We start from the raw sequence: 16,645 nt of genomic DNA, 5'->3' as shown, positions 1-16,645 counted from the left end.
AATTGGGTGGAGTGTATAGCTGTGTAAGAGCATCTCCAACCGAAATGTCAATTTCAACGTGGCAAGTTTTAACCCCAAAAAAAGACATTTTAAGCCCTCCAACCGTGATGCCAAATCCTAGCTGGATTGACGTCCTTCACTTTTGCTGTCAAAAATGACAGCCCACATGTTGAGACGTCTTTTACTTTTTTTAATTATTTTAATGCTGGGCTCGCTTCCTTCTCTCCTCTTCCATGTACAATTTTTAACCCTATTTAATATTTTACTCTTAAATACCGAGCCCACTTACCTTTAAAAATAATAAAATAAAATGTATATTTGACATCTCGGTTGGATAAAGAGTTTTACAATATGTTAAATTGCCATATCAGCCATTAAATTTAAATTCATCTCCCTTGAAGATGCTCTAATCACAAAGCCCCAAAGCTCCACGTATTTTGGTTCATAGAATTCAAATGCATTTAGAAAGTTGTTTACCTGTCACGATCGCTGTCTCCCCCTAACAAATAACAATCACCTTCCAAACATTATATCTGAGATATGTCACAAATGATAACATATGCAATAAATGTTTTACCTGCTCTCTTTCTTAAATCGAAATAGGATCTTCTAGTGGTTTTTTGTGTGTTGGTATTTTGTTTCAACTTAAAAACAACACGGTAATGTTTTAGCTTTAGACTTGATTAGAATTTAGGGCAAACATTAGAATAATAATCAACTGAAGATCAAATGGAAGTTTGAAATAATGTAGTTTGTGGGCGCACATAAGCATCATATTCACAATAAAAAAATCTAGACTCCTTTTGGACGAAACAACTCTTGATTTCAGATGTCTAATTATATTTGAAATTAGTCACACACATTACCGACATGCTAAGATTAGTATTTTGTCTTTAATTATTATAGTGGGGTTTGACGGACCTCACTCACAACAACTAATACATAAATAATTGAAGTGAGATTCATGTGGTTTTTTTTTTTTTTTTTTTTTTTGGAGATAGAATAGAGATCCATGTGGTTTGAAAATGGAGAACAAATAGTAAAACTGAAAACAATGTGACCTGTATATTCATGATATGGCTCCATCACTACTATATAAGTGTAAGAGCCTAGGCAATGGCGGACTCAGACTTTTGTTCATCTGGGGGCGTAAAAAACAATTTCATAGCTGACTCCTACAAAGTCTAGGTTTTCATAGTAATACGATATATATTATAACACATAATCTATTTCAATAATTTTTTAATATATGATTTTGGGCCAAAATCTAAGGCTTTATATATTGGACCACATCTTATTAAGTCTTGGGCCTTGATATTTTCAATATAGGAGAGGTTTTGGGCTAAAACCTTGAAGGCTTTACTTATTTAGAGTGTTGAGTGGGGATTTTGCATGCAAAATATTAGCAAAGTGTCTTGTTTTTATTGGCAAAGTGTTTGGCTAGATGGGTGAAGAAAACACTTAAGTGTGGGCAGCTGCCCACAATAGGCATGTGCTGGGTCCGCCAGTGAGCCTAGGTGTTTCTTCACCACTGCGACGAAACTTCTTATTTTGTTGTCATTTATTTATTTCCTCATTTAATCCGGCTTGGACTTGGAGCATAACGTTTTTGTTCAAAAACGTCTTATTCTGGTAAGGTGGAGACTGATGTTGAAATCAAGGCTCCTGCTGTGAAGTTCCACGACTTCTTCACGCAGAGGCCACACGTTCCTACATGATCAATAAGACATACTCAAAGACTTTTCATTAAACCCAAAAAAACATATAACCAACTTACATTTCAATCAATTGCAGTATTTCTATGTACAAACCATTTTGCAGCTTAGTGCAGAACTTAATAAACAAGAACCATAAAAAGAAAAAAAAAAATTAATTGTTAAAATCTTGAATTGTTACAGAGTTTATCTTCATATCAACCAGAATATAAAAAAATACAATACCGAAAGGAAAAAGAAAGAGAGAATTGAGAGAAATAGAATGAGCTCTTCTGTTATCACTTCTCAATTGTTCATTACATAATGATACAAGAAAACCAACTTCTATTTTTAATCCTCTGTCTAGACTTAAGTAACTGAGAATAATTAATTATATAACAAATCAACTTATTGCTTGTTCTTGTTATTACAAAGTGTTCATTGGCTTACAAGAAGTGCATTATACTATCGACAAGTAGAAAAGCGAATCATCTCATTGCTATAAGCCTTTCCTGGGAAAGCTTTTGTCGCCAAATATTGTATTTGTTGGCAGAATTCTGCCTGAAGGTATCTTTTCTTGTAGTGAGTTTCGGGAGAATTCGCTTCCATTCATCCATTTCTTGGCTTAATTTAATTGAAGATTGCCGCAGGTGGATTAATCAAATTGGCAATGTTGTATTTGTTGTGAATTAATGACTAACTCACTGCCCTTAAAGATCTTGTTGTTGATGGACTTTAGACAAAGAACTCAATGATGGATGAGTCTTACACACACACACACAGAAATTAACCAAGCACAAATGACACAAGTGTTTATAGAGGTTCAGCAAATTGCCTACATCCTCTTTGGTGATCACCTTGAGAGAAATTTCACTAATGGAGATAGGTTACAACTTTGGTTTACAAAGGAAACCCCCTTAGAACACTACCCTCACAATCTGTTTCTCTCACACCCTTGCTCAACACCTTGATACACTTGGAGAACTCTCTTGCTCTCCCCTTGGCTATCTTGACAAAACTGAAAACTCTAACTCTCTCAACTCAGAATTCCAGCTTCTACCACTTACAATTATTCAACTTGTTTTCTCCCTTGTGTTATCTTACTTCATCCCATTACCTACACAAGCCAATGGACAAGAGATAGGATATCTGATTGTCCTCCACGTTCTTTCCTTTTAGTCACCACTTAGACTAAGGGTCATATCAGGTAGGTAATACAATCCCACTCAGCCACCTCCATTAAACCAGAAAATGGAGAGGAGATTATTCAAAATAAGATAACCAATTAGCCATAAGTGCTCTCCCAACTATCTAGCAGGTAGTCAACCCTCTTTTACCTCAGAAGTGATCCATTAAGCACCTGCAAACTTGTGGAAAGCGATAGCCCTTGAAAAGACAGTTGAAAATACGTAAGCAAAACATCACAGCACGACTGGGACGACCGGTCGCCAGAAGTTTTCCCTCCAGACTTTGAATCTGCTCCAGGACGACCGGTCGCAAATGTCACGCGACCGGTCGCTTGTGCTTCCTACGACCGGTCACAAAGAACTGGCGACCGGTCGCTCATTGATTTCGCTCGAGACTTCGAATCTGCTTCTAAACGACCGATCGCAAATTCCTAGCGACCGGTCGCTTTTGGGCAGACTCAAAATCCTCCTTTGAGCGCCAAAACCTTTGTATCCTTTTAGGTGAGCCATTTTTCCAACAATCTCCACCATGGCGAGCCTAATACTCCTTGTGGACATCATTGCCATCCAGGACATCTGTAATGTCTTGAGAATCGTCCTGATAACTCTCAAGAACTCCACCTCAATCTTTAGCATGTAACAAGATTGAGCAAGCTCAAACAATGCTTGAACTTTGCTGCTGTGACTGGCTTTGTTAGGCAATCTGAAGCGTTCTCATTTGTATGAACCTTCATTATTATGATGTCTCCATCATTCACCCAATCCCTTATCCGGTGGTATCTCACATCAATGTGTTTGGACCTCACATGGAACACTTGATTCTTCACTAAGCAAATAGCACTTTAACTGTCACTTAGAATCACCACCAAGTCTTGAGCTATCCCGAATTCCTTTGCCAATCTCTTCAGCCATACCGCTTCTTTTGAAGCTTCCGTTAAAGCCATATACTCCGCTTCCGTAGTAGACAAGGCACTAACCGATTGTAACACTGCTCTCCAACTAATCGGTCCTCCACCACAAGTGAAGACATATCCTGTGGTGGATCTCCTCTTGTCTAAATCTCCTGCATAATCAGAATCTACATACCCCGACACACATGCCTTTCCTTGTTGTCTTTCAAACAATATCCCAAGCCTTTTGGTACCCTTCAAGTACCTGAGAATCCATTTTGCTGCTGTCCAATGTTGCTTTCCAGGATTCGCCATATACCTTGACACCACACTTACGGCTTGGGCTAAGTCGGGGCGTGTGCAAACCATTGCATACATGAGACACCCTACCAAGCTTGCATATGGAACTTTACTCATTTCCTCCTTCTCCACATCCGTAGAAGGACATTCCTTCGCACTTAACTTAAAATGCTCCGCCAAAGGAGTAGACACCGGTTTGCAATCCATCATATTGAACCTTTCAAGTACCTTGGAAATGTACTTGCTTTGTGACAGCCACAACTTGCCTTCATTTCTGTCTCTCCTTATCTCCATTCCTAGGATCTTTTGTGCAGCACCAAGATCCTTCATGTCAAACTCCCTTCCAAGCAATGTCTTCAAATTCTGGATTTTTGACATGTCCTTACATGCAATTAGCATGTCATCAACATAAAGAAGCAAAAGGATGAAGTTACCATCCTTGAATGCATGAGAGTAAACACAACAATCAGATTCACATCTTCTATACCCAATCTTCATCATGTAAGAATCAAAGCATTTATTCCACTGTCTTGGAGATTGCTTCAGCCCATATAGAGACTTCTTCAACCTACAAACCAGATTTTCCTTCCCAGCTTCAATGAACCCTTGAGGTTGGCTCATGTAGATGTCTTCCTCCAATTCACCATGAAGGAAAGCAGTCTTCACATCCATTTGCTCCACCTCCATGTCCTCTTGTGCTACTATGGAGAGTAGTAGTCGTATAGAAGTATGTTTCACCACCGGAGAGAAGATTTCATCATAATCAACTCCCTCCTTTTGCAAGAATTCTTTTGCCACCAACCGAGCTTTGAATAAGGTGGCACCCTTCTCATGCATTTCTTCTTTCTTCCTAAACACCCATTTGCAGCCAATAACCTTGCGACCTTTGGGTTTAGGAACTAACTCCCAAACTGAGTTTTGGTGTAGAGATTCCATCTCTTGCATCATAGCTTCCATCCAACTTTCCCGTTCCTTGTTCTCAACAGCTTCTTGGAACGTGGTTGGTTCTTCTTCACTAGCATTTAGGGCATAGTGAACTGCATCCTTTTCCCATCCAAACCTTTGAGGTGGTTTGATGGTTCTCTTGGGCCTGGACCGAGCTATAGATGATGGCTCCACCTGTTCTTGAGCCTCTTCTTCTTCTTGAGTGTGTTGTTGATGCTGCCCAGCTTCTTCCTCTTCAATGTCAGACTCCACCTCCTCCTGAACGTCTTCAGTTGGCTATTTCCGTGAAGTCTTTCTTGACACCTTCTTGAGTGGAACTTCAATGGTTGTTTCTTTCTCAACAACATCCTCCTTTGCCTCTGAATTCTTGACTTTGTTCATAGGTATGGTCTTCTCATCAAACACAACATTTCTGCTGAGTATCTTCTTGTGGTTCACTGGATCCCACAGCTTGTAACCCTTCACACCACTCTCAAATCTGATGAAAATACATTCAAGAGACTTTGGCTTCAACTTGGATCTTTCATCACTAGGAATAAGTGCATATGCACTGCACCCAAACACCTTAAGATTCGAATAATCAATTGACTTATTAGACCATATCTCCTCTGCACATTTGAACTCAAGATTTCTTGAAGGCGATCGGTTAACCAAATAGGCAGCGTGGTTAACCGTTTCTGCCCAAAAAGATTCGGGCAACCCTGCATGAATTCTCATACATCTCTCACGCTCCATGAGAGTTCGGTTCATCCTCTCCGCAGCTCCATTTTGTTGGGGTGTCTTCTTCACGGTAAAGTGCCTTTTAATGCCTTCACTTTTGCAAAACTCAAGGAACTTGCTGTCCTTATATTCACCACCATTGTCACTCTTTAGGATCTTGATCTTTCTTCCGGTTAGGTTCTCTACTTCCGCCTTCCACTCTTTGAATTTGGTGAAGACCTCAGATTTCTCCTTCATGAAGTAGACCCAAACCTTCCTTGAAAAATCATCCAAGAAAGTCACGAAATAGCGAGCTCCACCCTTCGATTTAACCGGTGATGGCCCCCATACATCCGTGTGAATATAATCTAGCACACCTGTGCTTTCTTCCTCTTTGTTTCGTTGCTTGAAAGCTATCTTTGATTGCTTTCCCATGGTACAAAATCTGCAGAACTCAAGCTTGCAACTTTGAACACCTTTCAACAATTTTCTGTTGTGTAGTTCCTGCATGCCCCTCTCACTCATATGCCCTAGCCTCAAATGCCAAAGCTGAGTTTCATCTTCCGAGTCCTTGCTTGTAGATACAGCTGCTCCACCTATGATTGTTGTACCACACAACCTATATAGACAGTTAGGTTGAATTTCTCCCTTCATAATCACAAGTGAACCTTTTGAGATTATGAGTTTCCCTCCATTTGCTTTGAATGAATAACCATTCTTATCAAGAGTTCGAAGGGAAATGAGATTCTTACGCAACTTTGGAATGTGCCTTACCATTCCAAGAGTCCTAACAGCCCCATCATGCATCTTCACCTTGATTGTACCGGTGCCTTTGACTCTACACATTGAGCCATCCCCCATCATCACTTCACTGCTATCTTCTTTCTCATACGTGTCAAACCACTCCTTGTTTGAGCACATATGATATGAGCATCCGGAATCCAAAATCCAATCGGAAGAGGAACACCTTGAAGAATTAGCCAATGCATTTGTTTTAACATTGCTATTAACACACAAAAGCTCACCATCACTTTCCGTGACATCCTCCGCTGTATTTGCTGCATTCTTCCCTTTGTTCTTCTTCTCCTTCCATATGGGGCAATTCTTTTTCCAATGCTCCTTTGACCCACACTCGAAACAACCTTCCTTTGCCTTGGATTTGGACCTTCCTCTATTGCCTTTCTTGCCTTCACGCTTCTTTGAACGGCCTCTCTCTCCGGTCTTTGCAACTAGACCTTCGCCTTGAGAGTTTTCTCCCGAACGTTGAGTCATCCTATGGTGTGTCATGATGTCTTGCACCACAGGCTCAAAATCAAGAGTAACCTTTCCGAATATAAGAGTGGTTCGAAAGTGTTTATAGGACGAAGGTAAGGATGTCAACAACATAAGAGCCTTATCCTCCGGACTATAATTCACATCCATTCTCTGCAAGTCAGCAACACATCTATTGAAACTACTTAGATGTTCCATTAAATTTCCTCCCTCCTCCATCTTACGATTCAAGAGTTCTTCCTTGAGGAAGAGTTTGTTGGACAACGATTTCCCTGCAAACATCTCTTCGAGCTTCTCCCATGTTTGCTTCGCTGTATCCTTTATCACGTTGATGAGCACCTCATCGGAGAGATAGTTTTCGATGGCTCCTCTGGCTAACTCGTCAAGAACTCCCCACTCATCATCCGTCATGCTTGCTGGCTTCTTCTCCTTGCCAACCAACACAGCATGGAGTTGTTGTTGTGTAAGAGCTGACTTCATCCTTCGTTGCCAAAGAGTGAAGTTCTCCTTCCCTGTGAAAGGCTTTAACTCCACCTTCATGCTTGCTACTTGTGGTTGCTTCATATACTGTGAACTGCTACCACTCTCAGCTTCCATTTCACTTGCCATCTTCAACACACTAGCACTCCAAGAGAAGAACTAGCTCCAGCTGCCAAACATAGCTCTGATACCACTTGTTGTGAATTAATGACTAACTCACTGCCCTTTTAAGATCTTGTTGTTGATGGACTTTAGACAAAGAACTCAATGATGGATGAGTCTTACACACACACACACAGAAATTAACCAAGCACAAATGACACAAGTGTTTATAGAGGTTCAGCAAATTGCCTACATCCTCTTTGGTGATCACCTTGATAAATTTCACTAATGAAGATAGGTTACAACTTTGGTTTACAAAGGAAACCCCCTTAGAACACTACCCTCACAATCTGTTTCTCTCACACCCTTGCTCAACACCTTGATACACTTAGAGAACTCTCTTGCTCTCTCCTTGGTTTTTCTGAAACTCTCACCAGAAAACTCTATCTTCTGCTTCAGCCACTTCCTAATTATCCAACTTTTTTTCTCCCTTGTGTTATCTTACTTCATCCCATTACCTACACAAGCCAATGGACAAGAGATAGGATATCTGATTGTTCTCCACGTTCTTTCCTTTTAGTCACCACTTAGACTAAGGGTCAGATCAGGTAGGTAATACAATCCCACTCCGCCACCTCCATAAAACCAGAAAATGGAGAGGAGATTATTCAAAATAAGATAACCAATTAGCCATGAGTGCTCTCCCAACTATCCAGCAGGTAGTCAACCCTCTTTTACCTCAAAAGTGATCCATTAAGCACCTGCAAACTTGTGGAAAGCGATAGCCCTTGAAAAGACAGTTGAAAATACGTAAGCAAAACATCACAGCACGACTGGGATGACCAGTCGCCAGGAACTGGCGACCGGTCGCCAGAAGTTTTCCCTCCAGACTTTGAATCTGCTCCAGGACGACCGGTCGCAAATGTCACGCGACCGGTCGCTTGTGCTTCCTGCGACCGGTCGCAAAGAACTGGCGACCGGTCGCTCGTTGATGTTACTCCAGACTTCGAATCTGCTTCAAAACGACCGGTCGCAAATTCCTAGCGACCGGTCGCTTTTGGGCAGACTCAAAATCCTCCTTTGAGCGCCAAAACCTTTGTATCCTTTTAGGTGAGCCATTTTTCCAACATATCCTTCATTCGTCGCATCCAGCAACACTTTCTTTTCTTTATGCCGATTGTTAATATTAAAGTAAACCAGCAATTTCACAGGGAAGAAGGGCAGAGAGATAAAGAAAGAGAGAGAGAGACGAAGTGGGAAAAGGAGAGCGCAAATGATGAAGGAAAGAGCTTCCAGCTGCTTCTACTACTTTTTTACCACTTTTAGCTTGTGTCTTTTTCATCTACAAGGCTAAGTGTTCAATGTGAAATTCGAATCCAAGCACGCAACATAGTTCAAATTTTTTGATCTTTTAAGTACTTCGAATCCAAGCTCGCAACATATACCAGTTGGATATTGTTGATTTTTAAGTCTATTTTGTACTTGATATATGAATGATGAGCAAGAACTGGACATATATATAGAACACCACGCATTTTATTTTATATATGTGATAACCCACATAGCTAATACATCACAATATATCACAAATGAAATCCCTTCATGCACTTGCCACAAAGAAAAACTTACATAAAACAAAGCATTACTTATAATATTAACCAGACAAAGCACGCATTAACATACATATATATATATATATATATATATATATATATATATATATATAGGTGCTTTTGATATTCGATTATGCCTTGGCAAAGTGAGCATCAAGATCCCTGACGAGGGTAACCATGAGACCAACATATCTATCTGGAGCTTCAACATCCGCATTCCGTTTCTCATAGTGAATCGTCAGGTTGGCAACGCTAACATTACCCTTTTGAGCGAACTGATAGATGCCCTTATAGCTCTTGTAATACTTGAACACTTCTCCGTCCAATCCAGTTAGAGTTGCCGCCTTGTTGTCGTCGTCGTACTCGACCTTTTCCTTGAATGTCCCAACTTCGTCCCCTGCCACATTTATTTCACAACAAAAATATATATATAAGCTCATCTTATGATTATTTTTTCATACCATATGATATAGTTACTTAATTACCTAGATGATAATTCCAGATCTTAACAGAGCCGTGCGTTTCCCAATCTCCTTCATGCCAAATATAGTGTAATTGAGAGAGTTGAGAATGTATAATAAGAAGAACAAGATAGGTTTTGCAGAGAATTCAAATCTGCCAATTGAGTTTCTTACTTAGTGAAGGGTTAGATATACAAGTATACAAGGTGATTATTAGTTACAAACAATGCACAAGACATGGAGGGAAACATGGAGAGTTTCCATCCCTAAAACAAGGAATATGAAAACAAGGAAAAGTAACAAGGTGGTAGACAAGCCATTTAGGGATGTCTATGTTTTGTCTTTGACTTTACTAACACTCCCCCTCAAGTTGGTGCAAAGATATCACGCATGCCCAACTTGTCCAGTGAGTCATGGAAAACTTTACTTGATACGGCCTTCGTCAAGATGTCAGCAAGTTGGTTTTCCGAGTTTACAAATGGAAACTTGATTATACCCCTTTCTAGTTTCTCTTTGATGAAGTGTCGGTCGACTTCCACATGTTTGGTACGGTCGTGTTGTACTGGGTTATGTGCTATCTCGATAGCTGATTTATTGTCGCAGTACAAGTTTGTAGCTTTCAATGGTTTAATTCCCAGATCCTTCAGTAATTTCCGTAACCAGAGCAATTCACAAACTCCTTGAGCCATTCCCCTAAATTCTGCTTCAGCACTTGATCTAGCCACAACTTTTTGCTTCTTACTTCTCCAAGTGACTAAGTTGCTCCCCACAAATGTAAAGTATCCAGAAGTAGAACGTCTATCTGTGATGGATCCTGCCCAATCCGCATCTGTGTATCCTTCTGGGTTCATATGTGTATGTTTGGAGAATATCAACCCTTTGGCAGGGGCAGCCTTCAAGTACCTCATGATCCGAGTTACTGCATTCATGTGTGCCTCACTTGGTTGATGCATAAACTGACTCACCATACTCACAGCATAAGCTATGTCGGGGCGTGTGTGTGATAGATAAATCAGTCGCCCAACCAATCTTTGATACCTTTCTTTGTCAGTGGGTGCTTGGTCTGGATACATCCCTAACTTGTGGTTCTGCTCAATAGGTGTGTCAGCTGGCTTACAATCAAGCATTCCAGTTTCTGTTAACAAGTCTAACACATATTTTCGTTGGGATAGAAATATGCCATGTGTTGATCTAGCAACTTCTATGCCAAGAAAATATTGTAACTCACCTAATTCCTTCATCTCAAATTTACTAGCAAGGAGCTTCTGCAGATTCTTCATTTCTTCATTGTCATTACCGGTAACCACCATATCATCAACATAGATGATAAGGGCCGTAAGTTTGTCACCACGACGCTTTAAGAATAAAGTGTGATCCGAGTGGCTCTGAGTGTACCCAAAGCGCTTCATAGAATCTGTGAATTTTCCAAACCAGGCTCGTGGTGACTGCTTTAGCCCGTATAATGATTTTCTCAGCTTGCACACGGTGTTGGGACCAAGTGCCATGGAGATCCCTGGTGGTGGTTCCATATACACTTCTTCTTGCAATTCCCCGTGAAGAAATGCATTCTTTACATCATACTGCAATAGTGGCCAATCAAGGTTTGCAGCCAATGACATGAGAACACGTACGGTATTGATCTTGGCAACAGGTGCAAATGTCTCTTGGTAGTCAATTCCATATGTTTGTGTATACCCTTTGGCCACTAATCGAGCTTTGTATCGATCTATGGATCCATCAGCTTTGTATTTAATGGTGTATATCCACCGACATCCAACTGGTTTCTTCCCTTGTGGCAACTGGACCATTTCCCATGTAGAATTCTTTTCCAGAGCTTCCATTTCAATCGCCATTGCTTCAGCCCATCTAGAATCTGTTATAGCATCCTGCCACTTATTTGGAACACATACAGTAGATAATTGATTGACAAATGATGCATATGACTTTGACAATCTATGAGTTGAAACATGGTTATTAATGGGATATTTAGATTTGGCAGTAAGGTCAGGACAATATTGAGGCTTGGGTTTTCCTCTAGTGGTCCTAGGTGGGAGAGTGTATGGTATAGCATTAGGTGCTTCGGGAATTACCTCAAGTGTTTCCTCATCACGAGACGACTGGTCCGATGGTTGAGAAGAAGGGGTTGTATTTTGTTGTTGATCGCAGCAACCATTTGAATTGTCTCCTCCGGGATCTTCACCAAATAAGAACGACAAATTTCCAATACCTTCATCGCTGTCCAAATTTTGAAGTTCACTGGTGCTTGGCGACCGGTCGCTGGATTCTGTGCGACCGGTCGTTTTGTCACGACGACCGGTCGCTTCTGGATTACGACCGGTCGTTTTGTCACAGAGTCGATCTTCATCATCGCTGGAGCAAGGCGACCGGTCGCGGTCAGTGCGACCGGTCGTTTCAGGAAAGCGACCGGTCGCTTCTGGGTTGCGACCGGTCGTTTTGTCACAGAGTCGATCTTCATCATCGCTGGAGCAATGCGACCGGTCGCTGTGGTCAGTGCGACCGGTCGTTTCAGGAAAGCGACCGGTCGCTTCTGTGTTGCGACCGGTCGTTTTGTCACAGACTTGGATATTTTCTTCCTTTTCTTCCTTCTCTTCATTCCTTCTCTCCCCCTGAAGAGAAGGGGGCATAGCAGCTTTAAAGTAGGATAAATCTTCATGAAATGTGGCATCCATAGTGACAAAGAGCTTACGAGTAGGAGGATGGTAACACTTGTATCCCTTTTGAGTTGATCCATACCCAACGAACACACATCGAATGGCACAAGGGTCCAGCTTACTTCTTTGATGAGATGGAACATGAGCATATACAACACAACCAAATATGCGAGGAGGCAGCTTGAGGACTGTAGGAAGAGAGACATGACGAGCCAAGGTGTTCAGTGGAGTTTCAAACTTCAAAACACTACTCGGCACTCGATTAATTACATATACTGCAGAAAGAAGGGCATGTCCCCATAAGTAGTGAGGGACCGATTTATCCAGCATGTAAGCACGAGTAACCTCAAGTAATTGTCGATTCTTTCGCTCTGCGACACCATTTTGTTGCGGAGTGAAAGATGTGGAGGTTTGATGAATGATGCCTTAGTCTCGAAAGAAATGTGCCAAGACATTGTTCACATATTCCCCACCATTATCAGACCGGAATACTTTGATGGAAGCTTGGAACTGTGTGGTAATCATAGCATGAAATTCACGGATTGCAGCGGAAACGTCACTTTTATGAAATAGTAAATATACTCAAGTCATGCGAGTACAATCATCAATAAATGTAATAAACCATCTTTTGCCATTGGAAGAAACTTTAGCAGGACTCCAAACATCAGAGTGAACCAAATCAAAAGGGAATTCCGTTTTATTATCACTTAAGGGAAAAACAGTTCGATGGCTTTTGGCCAATACACAGGTTTCACACTGAAACTGAGAATGATCTAGGCCACGAAACAAAGACGGAAACAAACGTTGAAGATAGCCAAAGGATGGATGTCCTAGACGACGATGCCAAAGCCAAATCTGATGTTGATTGCGAGCTTGTGAGCTGGAACCTTGAGTATGAGCTGCCCTTGGTGGTGAAGAGACCGTCAAGGAATACAACCCCCCTCTTCGTTTACCATGCCCAATCGTCGCGTGAGTCGTGAGGTCCTGAAAAAGACAATGGGAAGGATATAATGTGGCATAACAGTTATGTGAGTCAAGTAATTTTCCAACAGACAGCAAATTGCAATTGATGGAGGGAACAAGTAGTGTATGAGATAAAGATAAGGAAGGGGAAAGTGATATAGTTCCTTCACCAGCAACATTAGAGGGGACTCCATTGGCACTAGTGATGTAAGGATGACGAGACTTAGAAGATATTGTGGAAAACATAGTAGAGTCAAAAGTCATATGATCAGTGGCACCTGTGTCAATTATCCATGTAGTGGGTTGTGTACCTGATTCGGAGTCGGAGAGTAGGGTGGAAGATGGAGAGGCATCGGTAGTTATAACACATGCTGCCTTGGGTGTTTTGTTGCGGGATTTGAAAGCATCCCACCACTCAGGATAACCATGAAGCTTGAAGCACTTCTCAACAAGATGATCACCACCACAATGAGTGCACTTCTCAGTTCCCTTTGCATTGTCAGTTTTGGGACCCCGGGGGGGAAGTCCGGAGGACGTACGGTGTGGTGGCCGATATGGCTTGACCGCCATTGCACTCCCACCGCCAAGCATGGAAGATTGGCGATTATCTTCTTCTACCACTAGTGCATAAGCTTCAATGACTGCTGGAAGCGGATTCATGGCAAGAATCCGACTACGAACGGAATCAAAGTTGGGATCGAGTCCTCCCAAAAAATCGTACACACGTTCCACCTCAAGTGCTTGTTGGTGAAGAGCCACATCATCGGGATTGGTATGTTTGCAGGGACGGAGGCTGTCAATTTCCTGCCATATTATGTGTAATTTTTCGTAGAATACATTCACAGGTTCACCACTTTGAGAGGTGGTGACTGACTGACGACGGAGTTGGTACAACTTGGAGCTATTCTGTGTGACAGTATATGTCTTCCGAGCTGCGTCCCACACCGCATAAGCCGTTGAGCAGTGATCAAATAAGGCACGTACATTTTTGGTCATGGAGTTGAGGAGCCATGACTGCACCAAACAGTTGTCTTCATCCCAAGCTTCATAGCTAGGATCATCAATGGCAGGGGCAATCTTTTTACCATTAATGAAACCAGCCATACGACGAGCAGTGATGGCCAAGCGAACACTACGAGACCATGCAGGATAGTTGGACCCATCCAACTTATCAGGAGTAATTGGAGAGTAGTCATGAGAGGACCGGGGTGGTGGTGGTGTTGTGGAGTCGATCTTGGTGGAGTCGATTTTAGAGGAGTCGTCCGTGGAGTCGTTGATGGAGTCGTTGGTGTCACCCATGAGGTAAGTATATAAAAGGATGTAGAGGAAGAAATAGCTTAAAAATTCAGCAAACAAGAGCACAAAAAGGGCTTGTGATCAAGACCAATTTTGAGGCAAGGCAAAGTATGAGGTAGGAATAATATAACAGCAAATTATGGGCAAGGATAGGTAGAGATTTAGGCAAGAACAAGGTTATGCAGAGGCAACCAAAATCGATTGCTCTGATACCATGCCAAATATAGTGTAATTGAGAGAGTTGAGAATGTATAATAAGAAGAACAAGATAGGTTTTGCAGAGAATTCAAATCTGCCAATTGAGTTTCTTACTTAGTGAAGGGTTAGATATACAAGTATACAAGGTGATTATTAGTTACAAACAATGCACAAGACATGGAGGGAAACATGGAGAGTTTCCATCCCTAAAACAAGGAATATGAAAACAAGGAAAAGTAACAAGGTGGTAGACAAGCCATTTAGGGATGTCTATGTTTTGTCTTTGACTTTACTAACACTTCATGTACCTGAACGCCTTTGATATGGCCAGAAGAAACATTTGGGATGAGGTGGGCTTGACCCTTGAAGATTTTGTAGAACTTATCAGCAGGTGACTTGAGTTCTATTTGAGTCCCAATAAAACCGTGCAGAGCCATGCTTATGCTTATCAGTTTTGAAATTTGATATGTATAAAGGCAGAATGTTAAACAACGTATAACTTGGCTTCTCCTTAAATACAAGTCATTACAGTTAAATTGCCTGATATTTTATATTATAACTTTAAGCTGTACCAGGTGCTTGCTTCACATCATGAAACTCACGAAACACATGAAACACATTTACTAATGATCACAATAGGTGCGGAGAAGACAAGTAAGGTCATCTCCAACCATAATGGGACTAAACTCAAATTTCCACTCTCTAAAATACAACTATTCATGTATTTTTCCTCCAACCATACAGACTCATAATTTGAGTCATCAGATTTATTAAATTGGTTAAGAATGGTTAACATGGTAGGTATACCTATACTATCTATACATCAAATTTAAATTTTGGACCCCAAACAAAACCCTACCAAATTTAATTTCTTAATTTAGTTAGAGTATATCAGTGAACTTGATTAATGGCTCTAATCCACTTTGATAACATAGAATTTAACATTCATATTTATTTTTTTGTCAAAGTTAGGAAGGAAAGGGGGAAACTCACACACACGATTATCTTGAGAATTTGGACTCATGACTGCTCAGGAGTATATAAAGACCTGGATTAATCCAACTAATTAACACCACAACGTTTTTTAGGCATTACATGCAAAATGGGATATTATTGTTCTCACCACTTTGCAAAACCCAAGGGAAGGTGTCGTATAGTAGTGTAGCTCGGAAGTCCGAGTGTCGTTTCCACAGAGAGCGGTGTAAAGAAAATAATAGAGATGAAAAAGAACAATTGTGATTGAGAGGTAGATTTATGCAAGATTTGATTTAAAGAAAATTCAATTGATTAAAACACTAAGGCATTGGGGTTCCACTTTTAACATAAGCATGCAACTCTTATTAATTTGATCCACAAAACATTTTCCATTGTAGTTGTTCAAAATAATTAAAGCTCTTTTTAATTTCCTTTAGAAGTATTCTAAGCATAACTTGTACCATTGGCAACAAACTATCAAAAAATAAACTTCATCAAAATTCTATTAATCTTTAGTAATTCTCTTCTCTTTTAAAAGTATGAAAGTTTTTACTACACAATGGGAAAAACTTGATTGAACCCATGAAATAGATTATCAAACATTCATCAATTAATTAAAAAAAGAAAACTACAAATTCCATTTGAACAAAAACTACAAAATCACATTAAAGCTCAAGTTTGGATCAAACTAATGAAAATTACATACTCATATTAAAAGCTTTCCCCCTAGCCTTAGCTAGGGAGTTAGTTCCCCATAAAATAAAACTAAAACAGAAATTTAGAACTAGAAGAATTGGAGGAAGGAGAGAGAGCTCAAGAGAAGATTGTGAGCTTGATGTGTGTTTTGAAGCTTGAAGACTTCTCTATTTATAGGGCTAAGAAGAAGGAACATCATGAT

The 16,645-nt window shown here is 40.7% G+C and overlaps 2 protein-coding genes across 2 annotated transcripts; both read right to left on the bottom strand.

The window, feature by feature from the left end:
* Window positions 1-9,274: 9,274 nt before the first annotated feature.
* LOC148297894 (MLP-like protein 328) lies at window positions 9,275-15,240 on the bottom strand. The gene is made up of 4 exons (XM_088246827.1): window positions 15,072-15,240; window position 11,339; window positions 9,668-9,715; window positions 9,275-9,579 (listed from the first exon to the last, which is right to left on the bottom strand). The coding sequence occupies exons 1-4, from the start codon at window positions 15,207-15,209 to the stop codon at window positions 9,314-9,316; spliced, it is 453 nt and encodes a 150-aa protein (XP_088102953.1). The 5' UTR covers window positions 15,210-15,240; the 3' UTR covers window positions 9,275-9,313.
* Window positions 12,996-14,614, bottom strand: LOC148297895 (uncharacterized). The gene is made up of 2 exons (XM_088246826.1): window positions 13,590-14,614; window positions 12,996-13,299 (listed from the first exon to the last, which is right to left on the bottom strand). Exons 1-2 carry the CDS (start codon window positions 14,575-14,577, stop codon window positions 13,265-13,267), a joined length of 1,023 nt encoding a protein of 340 aa, XP_088102952.1. The 5' UTR covers window positions 14,578-14,614; the 3' UTR covers window positions 12,996-13,264.
* Window positions 15,241-16,645: the final 1,405 nt, after the last annotated feature.

This window comes from Prunus avium, chromosome 1, assembly GCF_965620075.1.
Source record: "Prunus avium chromosome 1, drPruAviu1.hap1.1, whole genome shotgun sequence".
In the NCBI taxonomy this organism is placed as follows: Eukaryota; Viridiplantae; Streptophyta; class Magnoliopsida; order Rosales; family Rosaceae; genus Prunus; species Prunus avium.
The sequence above is the reverse complement of the archived record's forward strand: the minus strand, read 5'-3'. Positions and strand labels throughout refer to the sequence as shown.